The 20,392-nt window shown below is 36.9% G+C and overlaps 1 protein-coding gene across 3 annotated transcripts in view; it reads right to left on the reverse strand.

Annotated features, from left to right (window-relative positions):
* Positions 1–19,956, reverse strand: part of LOC132285968 (uncharacterized) — a 36,739-nt gene extending 16,783 nt beyond the window's left edge. The window contains exons 1-4 of one of the 3 annotated variants that reach the window (XR_009472642.1): positions 19,658–19,956; positions 17,803–18,996; positions 13,062–14,412; positions 8,016–8,295 (exon numbers count right to left, since the gene is read on the reverse strand). Coding sequence is in view for 2 of the 3 variants with exons in the window: in XM_059788211.1 (XP_059644194.1) it covers positions 8,016–8,295; positions 13,062–14,412; positions 17,803–18,996; positions 19,658–19,769 (2,937 nt within the window). In the remaining variant the exon portion in view is untranslated. Of the gene's footprint in view, positions 1–8,015; positions 8,296–13,061; positions 14,413–17,802; positions 19,058–19,657 lie in introns of all 3 variants that reach the window. The other 2 variants (XM_059788211.1, XM_059788212.1) reach the window with 2 other exon arrangements.
* Positions 19,957–20,392: the final 436 nt, after the last annotated feature.

The raw sequence follows: 20,392 nt of genomic DNA on the forward strand, positions 1-20,392 counted from the left end.
ATCCCAAGATTTCTTAAAAAATTGAAATGACTTTTAGATTTAGGAATTTTTACATAAACAGTATATCTTGATTGATCAACAATTTCCCCAAAATAATTATTTTAGTTTAAAATAGCTCGATTGAAGACTCTATCAATAGACCTGCGCAGAAACCTGTTGTTGGTAACTCCGTCAAAACAGATTTGTAAAAGAATTTAATTTCCTGTTTTACACATGAATCCTGTATTGACTATAAATATGGAGTTGTAATCAGTCTAAGGTTATGCATTGAGTCTGTACACAATCTAGTGAGAGAGAATTTACATTTTTCGAGAGAGAAAGCTTTGAAGTTCAATCTAGGGTTTACCACAGATTCATACTCTATATGTGATTGAGGAATTCAGAGCAAGAAGCACATCAGAGACAACAAAATAAAAGCAATTCAACCAAGTTTGTGATTTAAAGATCTGGATTTAACAACCACGGAGAAGAAAGATTGGTGAGGAGCAAATTTGTTGATGGAACAGCAGATTGAAGAATCAAGTGGAGAGTTTGTCAAAAGTTTGCGTCAAGAGGTAAAAATAGGGAATTCTAGAATGCAAATCTGGTACCAGGTTGTAAAACTTCTTCTCATAGCAGTTTGTTAATGCTTGGACGAGGTTTAGGTTTCGCGATTCCCACCCCACCCCACCCCCCACCCCCCCCCCCCCCCCCCCCCCTATTTTTTTTTTTTTTTTTTTTTTTTTTTGATGAGTAAGAATTCATTAAAAGCGTTCAAAAGGGGAACACGTCCCTCAAAAACAACACAAGGCCAAATAGGATCTCTAAACCCTCAAAAAATTCAAAAACTCTACAAGCTCCTCCAAGGATTTACAATTTCTCCCAAGAATCCAACAAAAAAGGGTGCTAAGAATGAGAACTTCAACGATCCAATATTGTTTTCCTTTCCTTCAAAGGATCTCCGATTTCTTTCAAGCCTGAGACACCACCAAATGCACAACGGAATAGCCCTCCAAGAATCTCGAACTTGAGCCCCCACAATACAACCTCTCGAAGCCTCAATCAAGGCTCTAGTACACCGTTGCATAATCCAGTGAATCCCAAACAAACCCAAATACTAAAGCCAACCGTTTCCTCGTCATTTTTGCACATAAAACACCAGTTGACCACGATCTGCCACCTTCTCTAGATATTGCCTTGGGTCAAAATCATTCCCAAAATAGATGTCCATGCAAAAACGCTACTTTGAGAGAAGCCCTTGTACGCCAAATTTCCCTCCATGGGAACGACGGTCCAAGAGCATCCACAAGACAACAATAAAACGACAGAACATCAAAACGTCCATATGTAGATGGACTCCAAATGCACAAATCAGAATCCTCCTCCGCTATCTCCTGACGGTATAACAGCTCCAAAAAGCCTAAAGCATCCTCTATCTCCCCAATCCTGAAACAGTCTCTTGAAGCGTACATCCCACGACGTTCTTCCACTATCAAGAGTCAAGATGATAGCAGTCAACCACCATGGTATGCCTATCTGATGCAGTGCAGATGGAATAGGATTTTCTTCAAACAGTTGAAGATCCTAAGAAGACTAGACTCAGATCGCATTAATAGAGGCAGCATTGATTACTAGGTTTAAGTCATTTAGTTAAATCATAAATCTGTCTTAATTTTCTGTTTAATGTTTTCCTTAAGCCTTAGTTGGGATATTTTGTCATTTCGCTTCTATATAATGAGTCACGTGCCTATTAAGTGAGTCATGTGACCACTTAAGGGCTGCTTTGTCAATTTTAACATCTTTTATTCTGCTGGACAGAATAGTAGCCGTTAGATTATATTTATAAGAAGGGTTAGGATTAAATCTTTGCTAGGGCATCCCTTGGGCCTTATAAAAGGGTTTTCCAAGTTGTATTCAGCAGCCTTTTACGTATTATCAATATATTTAGTCTGCTGTAGCAGCTTTTTACCTCTCCCTTTCTTTGGGATTGAGTTGTGGGTGTTTAAGATATTCGTTACCTTAATCTTGCTCTCTGTTTTTCCCTTCTTCAGATTTATTTGTTCTCTTTCATAGCTGATTGCATTACTATCAGTAGCAATCCGATAAAGTCTAGGGAAAGTGACAGCAAGGGACCGGTCACCACACCAAATGTCCTCCCAAAAACGTAAACTTCTAACGCGAAACGTACTGTGCTTAGAGAATTCGTCCCAACCCTTCCGAATGTGTTTCCAAATTCAGACCCCATATGGGAATCTCACCTCATGGGAGTACCATCCTCCATGCGCCTCCCTATGCCTACTCAATCACCCTCCTCCATAGTTTGTGTTATGTAAAAAGGATCGAATAGGAGTTTATGAGAACAAGAGAAAAATAAATGACAAGAAAAATAAATAGGCACACACAAACGAGACAAGGATTTATACGTGTTTTACCCTCACAAATAGGATTATGTCCACGGGTGATGATGATTCGTATCACTATAAAGAAAAAGATTACAAACTGAAGAACATTTTGGTTCTTCCTCACAAAAATCTCTCTTCTCACACCACTCACTCACCAACAAAGAAGACTCACTCAACACTCAAGAAATACCCCAAATAGTATATGGTTTACACAAAGAGAAAAACCCACCCAAGTACAAACTTTAACTCTCTCTTGAAGATTATACACACAAAAGGATTTTCTCACACATGTAAAACCAATATACTCTCTTGATCCGAATATTGTCTTACTCTTGGATGCCTCTCGGATGCCTGCATCAAATGTGTGCAAGGCTATATATAGCCCAAAAATACTTGGTGTCCAAGTATATTTCAAAGCTTCCTTTGGAAGCCAAATGACACTTGCTGCCCAAGAATTTCAAAGCTTCCTTTGGAAGCTAATTTGGAAGCTTCACCATCACACTTGCCATGTCATAAATGAATTTTAGACATATTTCTAACAAATCTCCACCTTGACTAAAATTCTCCACCTTGGCAAAAATTTCAAATGAGCCACAAAACTCCATCCTTGGCAAAATTTCTCCGCCTTAGCAGAAATGATAAGACAACATCATAAAGAGTCTTCCTTCAACACAATGTGAGTAATAAAAATAACGCCATCATCATCTCCAACACAAAACAAATTAATTAAGAATTTTACTTAAGTTTGAGTCATCCTCAAACTTAACCCTCGGGCTCTCATTGTTCAACCCATGCATGTCTTGCGCAACCACAAGCATACTTTCAGTATTTTTGCCAAACTCTAAGCGTTTATCAAAGACACCCTCAGAAATTCCAAGTTTGACATCTCCTTTAGCAACCTTCTCCAACCGCCCACAAACCACCGGCTGGTAATGAAAAGTCATCTTCTCACCCTTGTGGAGAATACGACGTCCTTGACTTTTCCTCGCATCTCTATTGTGACCAACTACTTGCCTCCCACGCATCTTAATGGCACTCAAATAGACTATCTCATTGCCACCAAGATTATTGCAAGTCCATATCACACCTGTCCTCATGGGTCTGCCTCCCTGTAAGGACTGCTGTTCGGTTGCCATCTGAAAACGGATTTCATTCTCCCACCATGTTGTGTAGTCCCCTCACTACCCTTTTGAGAACTAGAATCATAACTCCTCTTTCTAACTCTTCTTTTGCCAAGACCCGAACGCAGATTTCTGCTAACTGTAGAAGACCCTGTAGAAGCTCCACCTATTACTGTATTCCCTTGGAGAAGATACAAATTTTTAACCTTGGTGCCCTGTAGCACCACAAGAGAATCCATCACGACCATCATTGCTCCACCTTCTGTTACAACCTTGTAAACTTTGGAGTCTAGCACACCTATTGAAATAAGATTCATCTTCAGATCCGGTACATGTCCCACATCTGACAATGTTCTCACCAACCCATTGTACGTCTTGATCTTGACTATTCCAATTCCCAAAATTTTGAAAGCTTTCCTGACCGCCGTCAAAATCGAACCTCCTTTCACCTCTTTATAGGAAGAGAAATAATCCCTACTGGAACATATATGAACGGAACAACTAGAATCAAGAATCCAACTGTCATTAAATGACATACCTAAACACAAGGTTATCATAAGAACATAATCGTCACTTTCTGAATCACTCGTTGTAGCAGTTGCCAAAGAAGCTGCTTCCTAAACCTTCTCTTTGCCATTCCCATTCTTTGCCTTTAGTTTGGGACAGTGCTTGATGATGTGCCCTATCTCGTGACAGTAGTAACATTCCACATTTTTATGAGATCTAGATTTGCCCCTACTAGCAGAACCCTTTGTCCCACCTTTGCCTCTTACAAATAGACCCTCGGCCTGCTCATCTCCAATATTCTCAGACACCTTTTTCCTCAACTCCTGAGAGTTCAATGAGGATTTAACATCTTCCATACTAATAGTGTCTTTTCCATAGAGCAGTGTGGTAACAAAATGCTCATATAAAGGAGGCAAAGAACACAACAAAATAAGGGCTTGATCCTCGTCATCAATTTTAATATCAGTATTTTTCAAATCCATAATAATAGAATTGAAATTATCAATATGCTCCTTAAGAGGCATACCTTCCTTCATATGAAGGGTGTAGAGTCTCTGTTTCAGGTAAAGTTTGTTGGTGAGAGATTTCGTCATATACAAACTCTCCAATTTCAGCCACAACTTTGCCACCGTGTCTTCATCAATAACTTCACGCAGCACCTCATCAGCTAGATTCAAAATAATTGCACTATGCGCCTTTTCATCGACCTCATCCTTGTCTTCATCGGACATAGTTGTTGGCAACTTGTCCTTCCCGAACAACACCTTCTTTAAACCTTGTTGAGTCAGCAGGGCCTGCATCTTAATGCGCCAAAGACTGAAGCTAATCTTGCCATCAAATTTCTCAATCTCGTATCTGGTCGACATCTCAAAAAACTCCCCAAAAAATTACTCGGTGAATAGTACCGTATTTGTGAACAGTACCCGAATAGTATTTGTGAACAGTACAGTATGTGTGAACAGTATCTGTACACAATACACGAACCCGAGCTCTGATACCAGTTTGTTATGTAAAAAGGATCGAATAGGAACTTATGAGAACAAGAGAAAAATAAATGACAAAAAAAATAAATAGGCACACACAAACGAGACAAGGATTTATACGTGTTTCACCCTCACAAATAGGGTTACACCCACAGACGATAATGATTCGTATCACTATAAAGAAGAAGATTATAAACTGAAGAACGTTTTGGTTCTTCCTCACAAAAATCTCTCTTCTCACTCCACTCACTCACCAACAAAGAAGACTCACTCAACACTCAAGAAATACCCCAAATAGTATATAGTTTACACAAAGAGAAAAACCCACCCAAATACAAACTTCAACTCTCTCTTGAAGATTGTACACACAAAAGGATTTTCTCACATATACAAAACCAATATACTTTTTTGATCCGAATATTGTCTTACTCTTGGATGCCTCTCAGATGCCTTCATCAAATGTGTGCAAGGCTATATATAGCCCAAAAATACTTGGTGTCCAAGTATATTTCAAAGCTTCCTTTGGAAGCCAAATGACACTTGCTGCCTAATAATTTCAAAGCTTCCTTTGGAAGCTTCACCATCACACTTGCCATGTCATAAATGAATTTTAGACATATTTCTAACAGTTTGTGCCTCTCCACCCCAAATATCCAAGCCATTTTCCCAGTAAGGCCTTGTTAAAAGGCACCAGTCTCCTGATTCCCAATCCTCCTTTTCAAATTGGAGTGCAAACCCTCTCCCAATTCACCAAATGATACTTGAACTACTCCCCTTTACCACCCCATAAGAAATTTCTCTGCAGCCTCTCAATCCTTTCTGCCAATGATGAGGGAATCGGGAATAAAGAAAGGAGGTACGTAGGAAGACTCGACAAAGTGCTCTTCAAGAGAATGATCCTCCCCCCTTTGGAAAGGTACTGCTTCTTCCAACCAGCCAGTCGTTTCTCATATCTCTCCACCACCGGATCCCAACTTCCCACACTCTTGGATGAGGCCCCAAGAGGCAGACCCAAATAAGAAATAGGTAAAGAGCCAGTGCTGCATCCCAAGACAAGAGCCAAATAAGAAATATCAGGGACCTCCCCAACCGGCAATAGAACACTTTTTCCTACATTAACCTTCAAACCAGAGACGACTTGAAACCAAATCAGACTCAAGTATCTCATCTAAGACACATCCGCATCACAAAAAACCAGCGTGTTGTCTGCAAACATCAAATGGGAATTCGCCAACTGACTCGCAGCATCCCTGCCCACCCTGAAGCCTCTCAAGAAACCCAAGTCAACTACCCTTGACATCATTCTGCTAAAGGCCTCCATCACAATAAGGAAAAGGAAAGGAGACAACGGATCCCCCTGTCTTAGCCCTCTCGAACTGCCAAAGAAGCCTATCGAAGCTCCATTCACAAGGAAAGCAAACCGAGCACTAGAAATGCAAAACTCAATCCATTTCCTCCATTTCTCTCCAAACCCCATCCTCTCCAAAAGGTAGATAAGGAAACTCCAACGAACGTGGTCATAAGCCTTCTCTATGTCCAATTTACAAAGAACACCAGGCACCCCATAATTGAGTCTAGAATCCACGCACTTGCCAGCAATAAGGACAGAATCAAGAATCTGACAGCCTCCTACAAAAGCATTCTGAGAATCTGAAATGAGTCCAACACCTCCCTCAATCTCGAGGCCAGAACCTTAGCAATCAACTTATAAATGCTCCTCACCAAACTGATAGGTCTAAAATCCTTGACGTCTGACGCTCCCCCCTTCTTTGGAATGAGGGCAATAAACGTCGCATTCAAACTCTTTTCAAAATGCCCCTGTGAGTGAAAAGCAGAGAAAGTGCCCATAACCTCCCCCCTCATCATCTCCCAACTGTCAAGAAGAAATCTCATAGAGAACCCATCCGGACCTGGGGCTTTGTCCCCGTTGCAACTCTTCAAGGCCCTAAAAACTTCCTCTTCAGAGAATGGCCTTTCCAGACCGATACCGTCCAACTCAGAAATAGAATCAAAATACAATCCCCCTAGCAAAGGACGCCAATCCTCTGTCTCCATGAACAAACTCTGATAATAAGAGGAAACTCCTACAAATGTCTTCCTCCTTGGAAAGAAGCAACCCATCCACCGTAATTCTCCCAATATGGCTACCCCTTATATGAGCATTCGCCAACCGATGAAAGAATTTCGTATTTCTGTCCCCTTCCTTAAGCCACAATGCCCTTGATTTCTGCCTCCACGAAATTTCCTCCAATAAAGCAAGCTCAGCAATTTCCGCCTGACACTCAACCCTTATCTGTCTCAAAAGCCTCATCAAAGTAAAAAATCTCATGGCTCTACTTTATTTTGAGTTATATGTGTTTATGTCATTTGAAACACCAATCGAACTAATTAATTGAAATTAAATAAACATTAACCATATTTTAAAAGGTCAGTGGGAAATTGGCATTCATTAAAATTATTCACCCCACCCTAGGTCTAATTAACCATGCGTACTTTGACATATCAGAGCCCTTGGGTCAGAATCTCATATTTTACAATTGTTATCAGAGCCTTGGGTAATGACAGTCCTCTAATCCCATAATTGGTATCAGAGCATGTTACTCAATATAGAGAATTGATCTACAAGTAGAATTATGGATATTAAGCAATTAGATTCAGTTAAAAAAAAATTATCTGATGATTATACTTTCTTAGATAATTTAATGCATGAGTTTATTTGATATTAGTTCTGATAGTGATTATTAAATAGAGAATAAATTATATTACTTATATACCTCTCATAATAAGTTAGTTAATTGAAAGAGTACAAGTATGATATGCCCCTCACCCTAAATTAAGTGCCTGGTAGGAGAAGGAAAAGGAAATGGACCTACTACATATCATACAAGTACAACAACGTGGGAAAGTAAATAACAGTAACATTAGAAAATCAAAACATTTTTTTCCCTAAATGGGTTTGTTTTAAAACAATGACGACTTAATAACCAAGATTGAGTAACACATCATATAATAGATCAACTTACTCTGTAATAGAAGTAATCATACAGTCGGAGAAGATGGAATTTGTCAGCAGGATCATGCTTGTTGATAAACTTCAGAAGCTTTATCTCATCAAGGCTCTGATCAAAAAAATCTTTGTTGTTCTTTATAATCTTCACACACACATCCATGCCAGTATGAAGATCATGTGCTTGAATTGCTTTGCTGAATGCAGCTGATCCAAGATACTCGGTAACATGATAGCGCCCAGCTATGACTGAATTTAAAACAACATGGAAATTCTTGTCCTCCTCAAAGCCAGTTCTGAACAACAAACAGAAGCTCAGGCAACAAAGCAAGCTTAAGTTTCCAACAGAAAAATCAGAGGAGAAGAGAAGCTGAAACTAGGAGCTTTCTTTTGGAAGCAGTGGCAGAGCCACGTTGAGTCCAGTTGAGGTAGCTGCTATGTTACATGGACTCTTCAAATGTAGTAAATGTCCCCGTGTCAGACACATATTGCTTGGACATGGGTATGAGATGTGTGTCAGACGCTTTTCGTTAGACATGTACTTAAAAAGCATATCCATTCATTCAATTTTATTATTACTTTAAAATGAGTTAAATGTCAATATTGAACTCTACCTTACATTAAAACATTACTTTACTCTAGAAAATAAAATAAATATTTAGCAGTGTCCATGTGGCTTCTATTTGGTAATCTGACACGTCCGACGCATGGATACGTACCCGTACCCGACACACGTATGTGAGTCCATGTACCATGGGCCAGCTGCGCCAACTCAACTCTTTTCTTCTTTTAACGTTGCATGAATATTTTTTGGTACTGGTAAAGATGCCCCAATAGAAAATCTTAAGGCAAAGACGGAAGCAAAATAAAAAAAAGGATGCAACTTAGGTGTTGTCTAATAACTCAATTCCTCACTCAAGTTTGAATAAGTTAAATATTATTTGATTAAGTACATTTTATAACACAATTTATTACCACTTAAAAATAAATAAATTTCTTTTCAAATTTAAGTGATTGAGACTTTGCTTATTTTTAAGCACTAAACACTTAGTATAAAGAAAATTCTAGATAGCATTTATAACTTAAATGTTTAAAAATTCAGCTCTTAAAATTTTAAGTATTAATCTTACCATGAAAAAATTTTAAGTATTAATTTTTAGTTTTATAAAATATCACCTTAGCAACTAGGTTTCTAATGGCTTGTTTTCTTTTCTAGACTTTTTCTTTTAGTTCTCTTTACCACAACAAGTACCATAACAATTTCATATTTGATATTACATATTTCATATTCAATGAATTTTTATGTTCTGAAATCTCCATACGATAACCACTTTATCAATGCTATATGGTATTTGACATTTATATATTTGTATTCATTATTTGATTCAAAAAAAATATTTAATCATACTATTATTCAGGGTCGACCCAACTGAAGAAATATTCTGGCTCCACCACTGATTGGAAGCAAGTCTCAAGCATATACTGGAGGCACTCCAAGAACCAAATTTATACTAAGGGAAGTTGAACTTATGAGGTAGTTTCTGCCACTTACAGAATGAACTTTTTTTATTTAAGCAAATTTTATAATTTATTAAAGTAAGAAAAACAAAAGGTAGGGAAAAACAAAACCTTCAGATGCTGACATTCCAATGAAACATCATCAAGGCCAACCTAGAATCATATCCAACTTTTGTAGTATACCACAAGCTCACCAAGCTTGCCCCCAATAACCACACATCACAATTTTCCTCTGGGAAAATGAATTCTTATACCAAATGATAAATAAAGAACCTCTCTAAAACACATCCTAGAATTGAAATTCAATTTGCTTCTAAGAATCTAAAAGAGAGACCAAACTACTCGCAATCTTCCAAAATCCCATCTTCAAATTTTAAGAGAAGAAAAAAGATTGATTAGCTATTATCAGCTTAAACAAGGAAAATCCAATGAGTCCTGCTAATTACTCTTTTAGCACAATAATTGTCACCATTCAATTACTTTACCAACTGATGATATTATTACAGTGAATCATAGTAACTGATCAGTATTTGAGAGAGAAGAATCTCCTAATATGACATGACTTCTAGTCCAACGACGAGAGCAGCCAATTTACACTCAACGCCAAGATCAATATCAATCCCAGTACCCTGCATTGGTAGCAGCAGCAGCAGGCAATGTTATTTTCTCTTTGCCAATCGCATAACCAAAAGTCTGATTAATCAATAAATCGAGAAGACCTCACAAATGAAATCAGAAGTCCATTCTAAAATCAAATTAATCTTATTTTAAATTGAAGTCAATTGATTTGTGGTTTGATCTTACTGATTAGCTAAACTCAGCTTTTTGTGTATTCTCTTGGAAGCACTCCCCTCTTGAGCGCCTTTAATGAAATCTTATCAAAAATAAGTCTTACTAATTAGCTAAACTCTGTTTTTAAGTAAATTAATGTTCCTATAGAAATGACGAAAGTCTTACATTAGCTATCAAGCTACTTATGTTCATTCTCCTTTTTCCAGTTTTGAGACCGGCTGTGTAAAGAGATAAGGCTAGAGATTTAACGATATTAAGTGCATCAACAGTAAGAATTTAAAAATTACCAAAATAAATAAATAAATAATAATGTAAAGGTTTTAGTGAACGATAATGAAATTAGAGAAAGAAAGAAAGCTAAGGAGTAAGAATGTAAAGGTTTTAGTGAATGATGATGAAATTAGAGAAAGAAAGAAAACCTACAAAAGTGAAGCGCTGTTGAATGAAAATCATATAGGAAGAGTAGGTTTCGCAAAATACGGTTACCCTGGGAGATTAGAGAAAACTTATAGCTGGATCAGCATATGAAAGGTGAAAAAGGCACTGAATAAGATGAAAAAAAAGGGGGGGCTTTAGAACCTTATAGTATTCGGAATGCAGCTTGGAAGGGTTTAGGTGATGATGGTGTATTTTGGCTAACAAAACTGTTAAATAAAATAATAATGATTTTTTTTTTTTTTTTTTTTTTTTGATAACTAAAATTTGTATAAAAGAAGCGGTCAAAAGGGGAACGCATCCCTTAGAAGATACACAAGGCCTAATAGGGCCTCTAAACTCTCAAAGAGACCAAAAATGCTTAATGAGTTAAAAAATGATTTAAATTTAAAATGCGCTATGAATTACTTTAAAGTATTTTAGTACCCATAAAAAAATAGAGGGGATATTCAAAGTTACCAACTTATCGTGGTATCAAATTAATGAGTCATCTTATTAACCTTTGCGGAGAGTTGCTGTACAATGACTAAGGCATGAAACCAGGGTGTTGGACAATAAAATTGAATTTATGTTGACAAGGTCACAAGGGAAGCTATCTATTTATTGAGAAGACTAATAGAAAGGCACGAAGAAAAAAAGAAAGATCTACACTAGTTTATAGAGATTTAATGAAAGCCTACAATGGTCCCACGTTACATAAAATGGTGGGTTTTAGATATATAATGATGTGCTAAAAGACATGTATTGTGAAACAGTGACTATAGTATAAATTGTAGAAGAAACAAGTGAATTCTCAATTATTGTAGGTTTACCCTTTGCCTTAACTATTAATCAACTACAAAAACACATTTAAGATGAGATCCCTTAGTATCTGCTTATTGCTGATGACATTGTTTTGAAAAACTAAAGATTTGGACAGAAACTCTAGATTCAAGATGGTTTAAGTTAGGTAGCAGTAAAATTGAATGTACGAAGTGTAACTTTAGGATAACTAGATATAAAAATTAGGATGTAGTGAAGATCAAGGGTCAAGAGGTACCAAAAAACACATATTTTTGTTTCCGGGGCACAATTATGCACATAGAGAGACAAATTGAGGACAATGTCAATCATAGAATTTAAGCAACACAGCTGAAATGGAAGAGTGCTTCTGACATCTTTATATTGATCAGCATATACCCATAAAATTGAAAAGTAAATTTTTATAAAACTGTTATTAGACCAACCCTTAACGGAACAACAGCTAAAAAAAATTATTTGTAGAACGAGTGCCAGAAATGCAAATGTCGAGATAGATGTGTGGCAAGTCAAAGGATAAAATTAGAAAGAACATATTTTGTGAGATAAAATAAGAGAGAATTGATTAAGATGGTTTGGCCATATGCAGCAACGGCAAATAAGTGCACCAGTTAGACTAGGTGGCGTGGTCCTTATTAACGATAGGTAATGTGAAAGACAAAAACTGCATGGATTGAGCTTATTAGGAAAGATATGATAGCATGTGGTTTAACTGAGACGGTGACTTAAATAGAGGGAATGGTGAAACAAACTTCATGTAGCCGATCCCAAATAGTTGTGAAAAGGCTTTGTTGGTTTGGGTTTATATTTATAAGTAAATTGTTGATATTTGAGGCAGTAACTGAACAAGATGACAATAGGGTTGGAGTCAGATTTGAGTCGATGGCTGAGAAATATGAGTAGCAAGCAGCAAGGCAAATGTGTGTGTGTGAGAGAGTTAGGTGTGCATCTTACCTACCAAAAAATGTTAATGACTTTATGCATATATAAATTTCTTAGCCACTACCAGGATGGTTTTCATGGTGTTGTGAGCAGTGAATTGTGTATAAAGGATAAACCTACTCTCCAGATTTTTCAACAAAATGTGGCTTCCTAAGCTTTATCACATTTAACAGCCAGAGTTTTTACCATTGAATGAAGCAATAATTACATTTAAAAGGAAAAAAATGGAATAAAGTTCACAATTTTAGAAGCCCTCACAAACTAATTTTCAGTAGATAAAAACATGATTTTTTTTAAGTGGCAGCCACCCCAAGTGCAATATGAAAATTTGTCCACTATAAAACAATTAGCATCTTTGAGTTTATAGTATTTTGGTGTAAATTTACCATGTTTACAAACAAAAAGAAACTAAGATCGCAACTTCGGAAGTCCTGGCAAACTATTTTGTACATTTATGCAGGTGGTTTTTGAATCTTGCAAAAGGTAGAAGTTCTAAGCCCAATATAAAAATTCCTCAGCAAATGATGAGCAGTAATTATTTCATAATTCAAATGTCTATAGATTAAAGAATTCGTGCCTGTTTTTCCTATGCACAATCTTAAGATCGAAGGTTTCAAATTCCTCCTCCTGAGCCTTTATCTGCTTTATTTGCTCTTGCACAGCAGCTGCTTCTTCATCCTCCAGCAATACCCCTGGATTTTCTTCTCTTGCACCAACACTTTTTTCAACCTCTTTTTTCTTGACATGATCGCTTTCAGCATAACCATAATTTGTAAGTGAAAGGTTAGAATTTGCTGATCCAACAGCATCGGCATTGTTTTCATCCCTTGAACATTGGACCAGTGAATAGTCACTGCTTTTCCGCCTCCATGAAGAAACCATGTCATCAGTTTCCATCAAAGTATTCAAACAATCACCTGTTTCCTTTCTGAAAACAGCATTGCACTTATTTGAACATAAAGAATTATCAGAACCTGTCTGCACCAATTGCCCATCTCTAGGAGGGGGAAACAAAAATCCACCATCTGTGTGATCTTTTGACTGTGTATGTGCATCTTTATCATTCCCCGCTACATACTTATCAGAATCATGTTTCTTTGTTCTCTTTCTATCCATGTTTGACATGTCATAATATTTCTTATCTGAGTCATAATTTGAATGCCTGGACCCAACAATACCAACATCATTATCATGAAAGTACTCCAAGTCTCCCACACTACCACCTCCAACCAAACTTTCCCGCACTTCGCTGCCAATATCAGCAGCGTCACTGTTGATACCCACACCAATAGATCTAACTGAACCATGCTGATCATCATCCACATAAACATCATCAAGTTGAGGCCTTCGACACTCATTCAGAACTTTCCCATCTCCTAGCATGATTAGTTCATCTGTCTGAGAGACAAAGCCATGCCAGACAGGCTCCGCACGCATCGAATTCAGTTCCTCTTCATTGATCAACTTTCCATTAGACTGAGCTATCAAATTATTTTCATTAGTTCTCCTATATATTTTGTTCACTGACTCATCTGAAGCTGCAACTGGATTGACATTTTTGGACTGGAAGTGTCGTTCCCCAGAAAAGTAAGAATCCTCCTCAGCAAATGATTGATCATTATCCTCATCTTTGGTTGGACATCTTTCTTGGAGGTCCGGAACACTCCCATTCCCTGTTCCCTTCTCATTGTCACTTGGATAATCAATTTCATGAGCCAGAAACCAGGTCTCATCTTCAATAGGTTGTCTCATGTAGCCAACATCATCGTCATCATCATATTCATCAGAGTCCCAATACTCATTCAGATATTCAACAGATTCACTCAATCCATCACCAATAGTTGCAAAACCAGAAACAAGATCAGAAGTGTCCTCCACAATCCCCTGACTTACAGATAGCCAACTGCCTCCTCCAGTCCTTCTTCCACCTAGATAAATATTTCAGAAATTAATGCTGACTACTACATATGAGAAGGGAAAACGTGAATATATAAATGAAAAATCCTACGGAAAACAAGAAATCAAGAAACGGATTAAACATAAATTCTAGCACCAAATACAGAACTGAGATTCTACAAATTTGTAACCTTTCTGGAAGGAATCCAACTTGTCTCAAGAAGCGATGTTTTTGCATGCTTTTGTTTCACAAATCAATCACATTCCTTGTACAAGTTGCATCCTGCTAAAACTTAAGTTATAAAAATTCACCACCGTAAGCAGCCAAGCACCTATTAAGGCTATTATGATTACCAAACATGTACTTTTACCCTTCTCACAAGCCGCGTCCTGCTAAAACTTAATAAAGTGTTATTCGTTATGTACATATTAGATGCACAAGAATATCACACACAAACGAATATATAAAAGAATAGAAAATGAAAAAGAACATTATTTGTTTACATTTTTCAACTGCAACATGATCAGGAAACATGGACTGGTTTAAGCTTCAGTTTTCATAACATATTCCTTAAATACTAACATAGGGTAAATTGCATAAAATAAGTACACCATGTACATGTCCTGTGACCAAAAATGGAAGCAAAATCTCCAAAATACCCTAACGGTGTTCCAAAAATGCCTCCCTCTTTAGTTGCAGATATATATATATTTTTTGATAAGTAAGATTGAATTAGAAAGAGTTCAAAGGGGAAACCCATCCCAGAGAAGCTACACAAGGACCAAATAGGGTTTTAAATGTTCAATGAACCCAAAAAATCAACTAAGTCCCCTAAAGATTTACAATTTCCCTCACGAACCCAACAAAAAAGAGAGCTAATAATATAGAATTTCAATGTTCCAATAGGAGTCTCCTCCCCATCAAAGGATCACCTATTCCGCTCCCTCCATAAGCACCACCAATACATGAGGGAGCCACCCTCCATATGACCCTTTCTTTGGCTTCGGCCTTGTACAGTGCCCGGGATGCATTCCCCTTTTGAACACTTTCTAATATACTCTTATTTATCAAAAAAAAAAAAAAAAAACTTTGACCGGCTATCTCTCTCTCTGTGTACCTCTCTACTCTATCTCTCTCTTCTCTCTCTCTCTCTCTCTCTCTTCCCTCTCTGTTACTCTGCAAATTCTCTCTCGCTGCGAGCAATTTTTCCCACTTGACAAGAAAGTGAAATGCACTCAATCACAGCATGGGATATCCCCAAACCAATACTAATGCCACCGCAGCTGAACTTGGTGTGTTTGTGAATTGGCAAGCTATAGTCTACAGATGGTGCAAGAGCTCTGATATGTGGAGTTGGACAGAAGTCACTTAAGTGGTGGATTTTAGCTTTGGACTGGGCTTCGAGGAGCAGAGCTCCCGTGGAGTTGCAGTGGAGATCGAGATAGCCTTTGGTGCCAAGCCAGTGCAAGCAGCTGGCAAGCGGGTAACTAGCGCTGCAGGCTTTGCTCAAAGAGTCTCTTACAAGGCCGAAATATTATTGCCCTTCTTCAAAACAACCGAAACAGATGCTTTGACAATCTTTCACTATTCAGCTAAGAGAGAGAGCCTCTGAAACACGGCTAAGGAACAGATTGATTGGGGTTCATTAATTGATCCTTGACTTGTTCAGAATTGTCATGATGCCTCTGTAGAATCTCACTTTTGGCAATGTATTCAATTTTTATTTCATCTGTAACAACATAACTATTTGGAATTTTGCTTTTTGAAATTGTGGCTAAGGTTTGTGGCTTTTGTTTTTGAACTTTCTATCTCAAACACATTGCAGAATTTTCAACCAGATAAGAGTACTGAAATCTCTTGAAGTTTTCATCTTCTTTACTTTGAAATTGGCTTGAAAATATCTTTCTCATTTTTTTACTTGAAATTACTGGAAGTCATCATTAATGACCAAACCGAACAATTGTTTTTATAAACCAAAAGATGACAACTTCATTACCAAGTGTTTTTTTTTTTTTTTTTTTTCTCATTTCCTACATTCCAGACCACTCTATTGATGAAGAATGCAGAAGCAATGTAAGACATTTTTAAAAAGATATGAGATGGAATGAAAGGTTCCAACTGAACTAATTGACTTGTAAACTAACCACTGACCCACACTGCCACACCACATATTCGCACTAACGCCAGTTACAACCTCACCCAAGAAGCTCTTAATACCTAATTATATAGAGATTGTCTTAATACTAGGTGTCAAGAGAAATAATTCACTTCACATCAATAGATGATGAATCATACACCACCATATAAATGGGTCATGTGCAGTCAGTGAAGGAGCCAAGAATTTGTTTTAGTAGGGGCAACATTGGACACTAATAAGAGGGAAAAAAAATTAACTTAAAAATAAAAAAATAAAAAATAAAATAAAAAAATAGAAAAAAAAAAACCTTAAATAATGACTAGCACTTTTTCATTCAGTGCATTTACAATTGTACTCGATAAATTTTCACGTTTTCAAAACATTGCATGATAACCTCACTCCTTGAAGAAAGGGGATTTGGATTCTTGTGTTCTGATTGAGTGTTAAGATATGAAATGAAAGAGAGTTTTTTAAATTCCTCTCCCGTCACGTTTCTTTCTTCAAAGGAACATAGAGTTGCCACTAAGTATTTGGCCCAAGTTGTATCTTCTTCTGTTTTCAAGTGAAAGCGAGGGTTCAAGTCCCCTTAGGGTATGTGTGTTTGAGTTTGGTTGTGATGTAGCTTAACTATAAAAAGAAGAGAGAGATTCAGAAATCAAAGAAAAAGACTAGGTAGATGGGTGTATTTTGAGAAAGGGTGTTACAATAAAAGGGTTTTCGATAATTATAAGAAGGGGCGATTTTAGAATTACGAAAAGATCTGTACACAAAATAAAAAAATATATTAAATAAAAAAATTGAGTGGGGCAGTTTATGTTTTTGACAAGTTTAAGAAAGGGTGGTTTTAGAACTATGAAAAGATGTGTATATAAAATCAAATTTAAAAAAAAAAAAAAAAATGAGTGGGGGCAGCTGGCAGTGGCTCCGTCCCTGTGTGCAGAGAGAAGAGGAAATATGATGAGAAGATAAATTAAAAGGTGAACATGCATAACTATCTCAAGAAAATAACAAAAGTTATACATATGCCTTCATGAAAGACAGAAGAATACCAGAAACTAGATACCAGAAAAGACAGATCAAGAACAGAAACAAGATGGGGGTACCTTACAATCACTAAAAGCTAAAAACGAAAAATCAAATGAATGGTCAACAATATGCAATGACTAGAATTACTGGATTCCATGTGATATACAGATTGCTGTGCTTGCTAGTTTAGAATACAAATTGAGAATCCTTTTGAGTGGACAATAATCATGTAAAGAGATAATTATCATGCAGACAAACCTTCAGAGTTGATTTCTTGTCCGACAGGAACATCCAAAAATGACCCCATAAGAAAGGTATTGTCAGCATTAGTAAGCTTCAAACCAGATCCATCATGCTCAAGTTTTTCATCCCAATTAATATTTATTGATTTGTCCTCCAACTTGAGTTTAACACGTGCCAACCTAGGTAAGTCTTCTTTCTGATTCTCAGATACAACTGGAAATTCTAAACTGCTGGTACGGTTACACTCATAACTCCCTAGAGTGTTTCCAAAGTACAAAGGTCTTCCCACATGATCCACTTGCTCTTTGCTTGCTGCCGTATTGTCACTGGTCTCAGTTTTTCTCTTTCCTTCTTTTTTATCACCAGACCCACAAGCAGTATCATAAGTAGTTGACATATTTCCTTTGGAAAATGGGAAGATGGTTTTGACCGAACAATCTTCCCAAAGGTCCGATGATGAATGTGCCGGTGCATCAGTCCTTGACCAAGGTTTATCCACAAAATCGTCTTTAGAGTGGGTACCACTAATCTTATGTTGCTGATCAAGTTCTTTAAGCTCACTAATTTCATTCCTCTCATGCTTACATTCCACATTGGCTTTAACGTCAGTCCCAAGCCATGATGTTCTCTTTTCAGCAGAAAATTTTGTTTCTTCTCTGGATTTCACTTTGGCTTTACCCTTATCAGAAGAATCAGGGGAATGAACCCTTAGCTGTTCAGAAACCTGAAACTCTGAAAAGTTGTTTGTAATAGTGTCACTATCAATCTGGCAAGGATCAACCAGCCCATTGCTGGGATTTAACTTCCATAAACACAAATCAATCACACTATCCTCTAAATCTTTAGAGAAAGCAAGGTGCTTCTCGGTTGTACCGACAGATTCAATAAGTTTATTTCTGTCTGCAAAAGGGCCAGCACTTTTCCAATTGGTCTTGGACCCATTTCTCACAGTCCCACACCCAATCTCTGTAACAATAAGTTCCCTAGAAACTTCACTGTTCTGAGAGCTTGTTCCTTGGTTTTCCACATCTGTTTTGTCACCATCCTCTTCTCTCAACAACTTCACTGAGTCCTTTTCTTCAACGGTAAGTTTTCGAATGAATCCATTTGTATCAGGGTGGTTACTGAGCTCGCTGCGCAAAGCAGCCTCAGCCCTTGTAAATTTGTTCCTTTGCAGAAAGTCTAGGATGAGGTCGACCGAGCTAGAGTCTGCCATTAAGAAACTGTTAGAAGCCTACAAGCAGGCACTAGGAAGAGAAGTCCAGCAAACCTGAAATAACCCAACAATAGACGGACTTAATTCTGCAATCTACATTCCAGCAAATAGAGAGAAGAAATAAATAGTATATAATCAACTCAATTGTTAACACTTGGGCTGACAATCGTGAGAACAGTTATTTTGTGCAAAATAATACCAACATTAGGTCTGTTTCAAGTTCACTAATCTCAGCACTGTTAATGCCATTTTATAATCAACTCAAAAAGAAGTTCATAACTACATTGGTTTCTCTAATGGTGTAGAATTGAAATTGAGAAACCAGAAAAAGATGGCAAAGAAAAGAACTCAAAAATCAGAAAATCCAACTTTATAGATTTTGTTTCCAGAAAATCAAAGTCTCTCCTTGAACTTCTTCTCCATGGATCCAAGAGATCTTTCTGGAAAAATAAATAAATAAAACAATGATTGAAAAGAAAAAAATAAAAAATAAAAAAATCATACTCAACAACCAATGGAAAACCCTAGTGAAACTCCAAGAAATAAACTCGAACAATTTGAATTTGTTAGAATTCAAAGACCTAATAGAAACCAAGCAATAACCCAAAAGATTAAGAAGACGAATAAAAATAATAATTTGATTAATATACTTACGGATCGAAGAAAATGCATTTGGTGTCTGAAAAATCGAAGAGCGTGTAGACAAATTTCTGTGATGGCAGCAGAGACGAGTGTCGTTGGCTATGGATTTTGATTCCATTGCCATCACAACAAGCTAACAACGTGTTCAAACATCAACTGAGTTTTTGTTCGTTTGAACTTTTTGCATTTTGTGGTTCCAACAGTGTGTGTTTGGTTTCTGTTTTGTTTGATTCCTCTCTATTGCGCATTGGGGGAGGCTCAGGCTAAAGAGAATATGAATAAAAATTAAAACTAAATGAATGTTATAAAACTATAGGAAAGCAGCCGTGAATAATTAAAATGAGAATGAAAATATATATATATATATTCCAATTAGATTTTAAATTAATAGATTTGTTATAGGACAAAATACTGAACAGGAAATATAGGACACAATGGATTTTCTTCTATTGGAGTTTTACGGGACTTTTTCATTTCAAATGGGGTGATCGGATTCGAGTTTGGGCGTAGATGTGAGTCTGTTTAATCTTTAAAAAAAAAAAATTAAAAATACATGCTTACTTATAGGCAGCATTTTACTTACAGTTCACAATTCTTTTTCCTCAATTCTTGTTCACAATTCACGTCTATACACACACAAACCATACTATTTCTCTTTTGACTTCTGTTTAAAACTGAAAAATAAGTAGTGAAATTTTTAAGCGTGAAACTTAAATTTTTATCTTATTTTAAATTGCACTTATCTTT

This window comes from Cornus florida, unplaced genomic scaffold, assembly GCF_030987335.1.
Source record: "Cornus florida cultivar Cherokee Brave unplaced genomic scaffold, ASM3098733v1 CherokeeBrave_3.0.0_Hap2_Chr11, whole genome shotgun sequence".
Taxonomy (NCBI): domain Eukaryota; kingdom Viridiplantae; phylum Streptophyta; class Magnoliopsida; order Cornales; family Cornaceae; genus Cornus; species Cornus florida.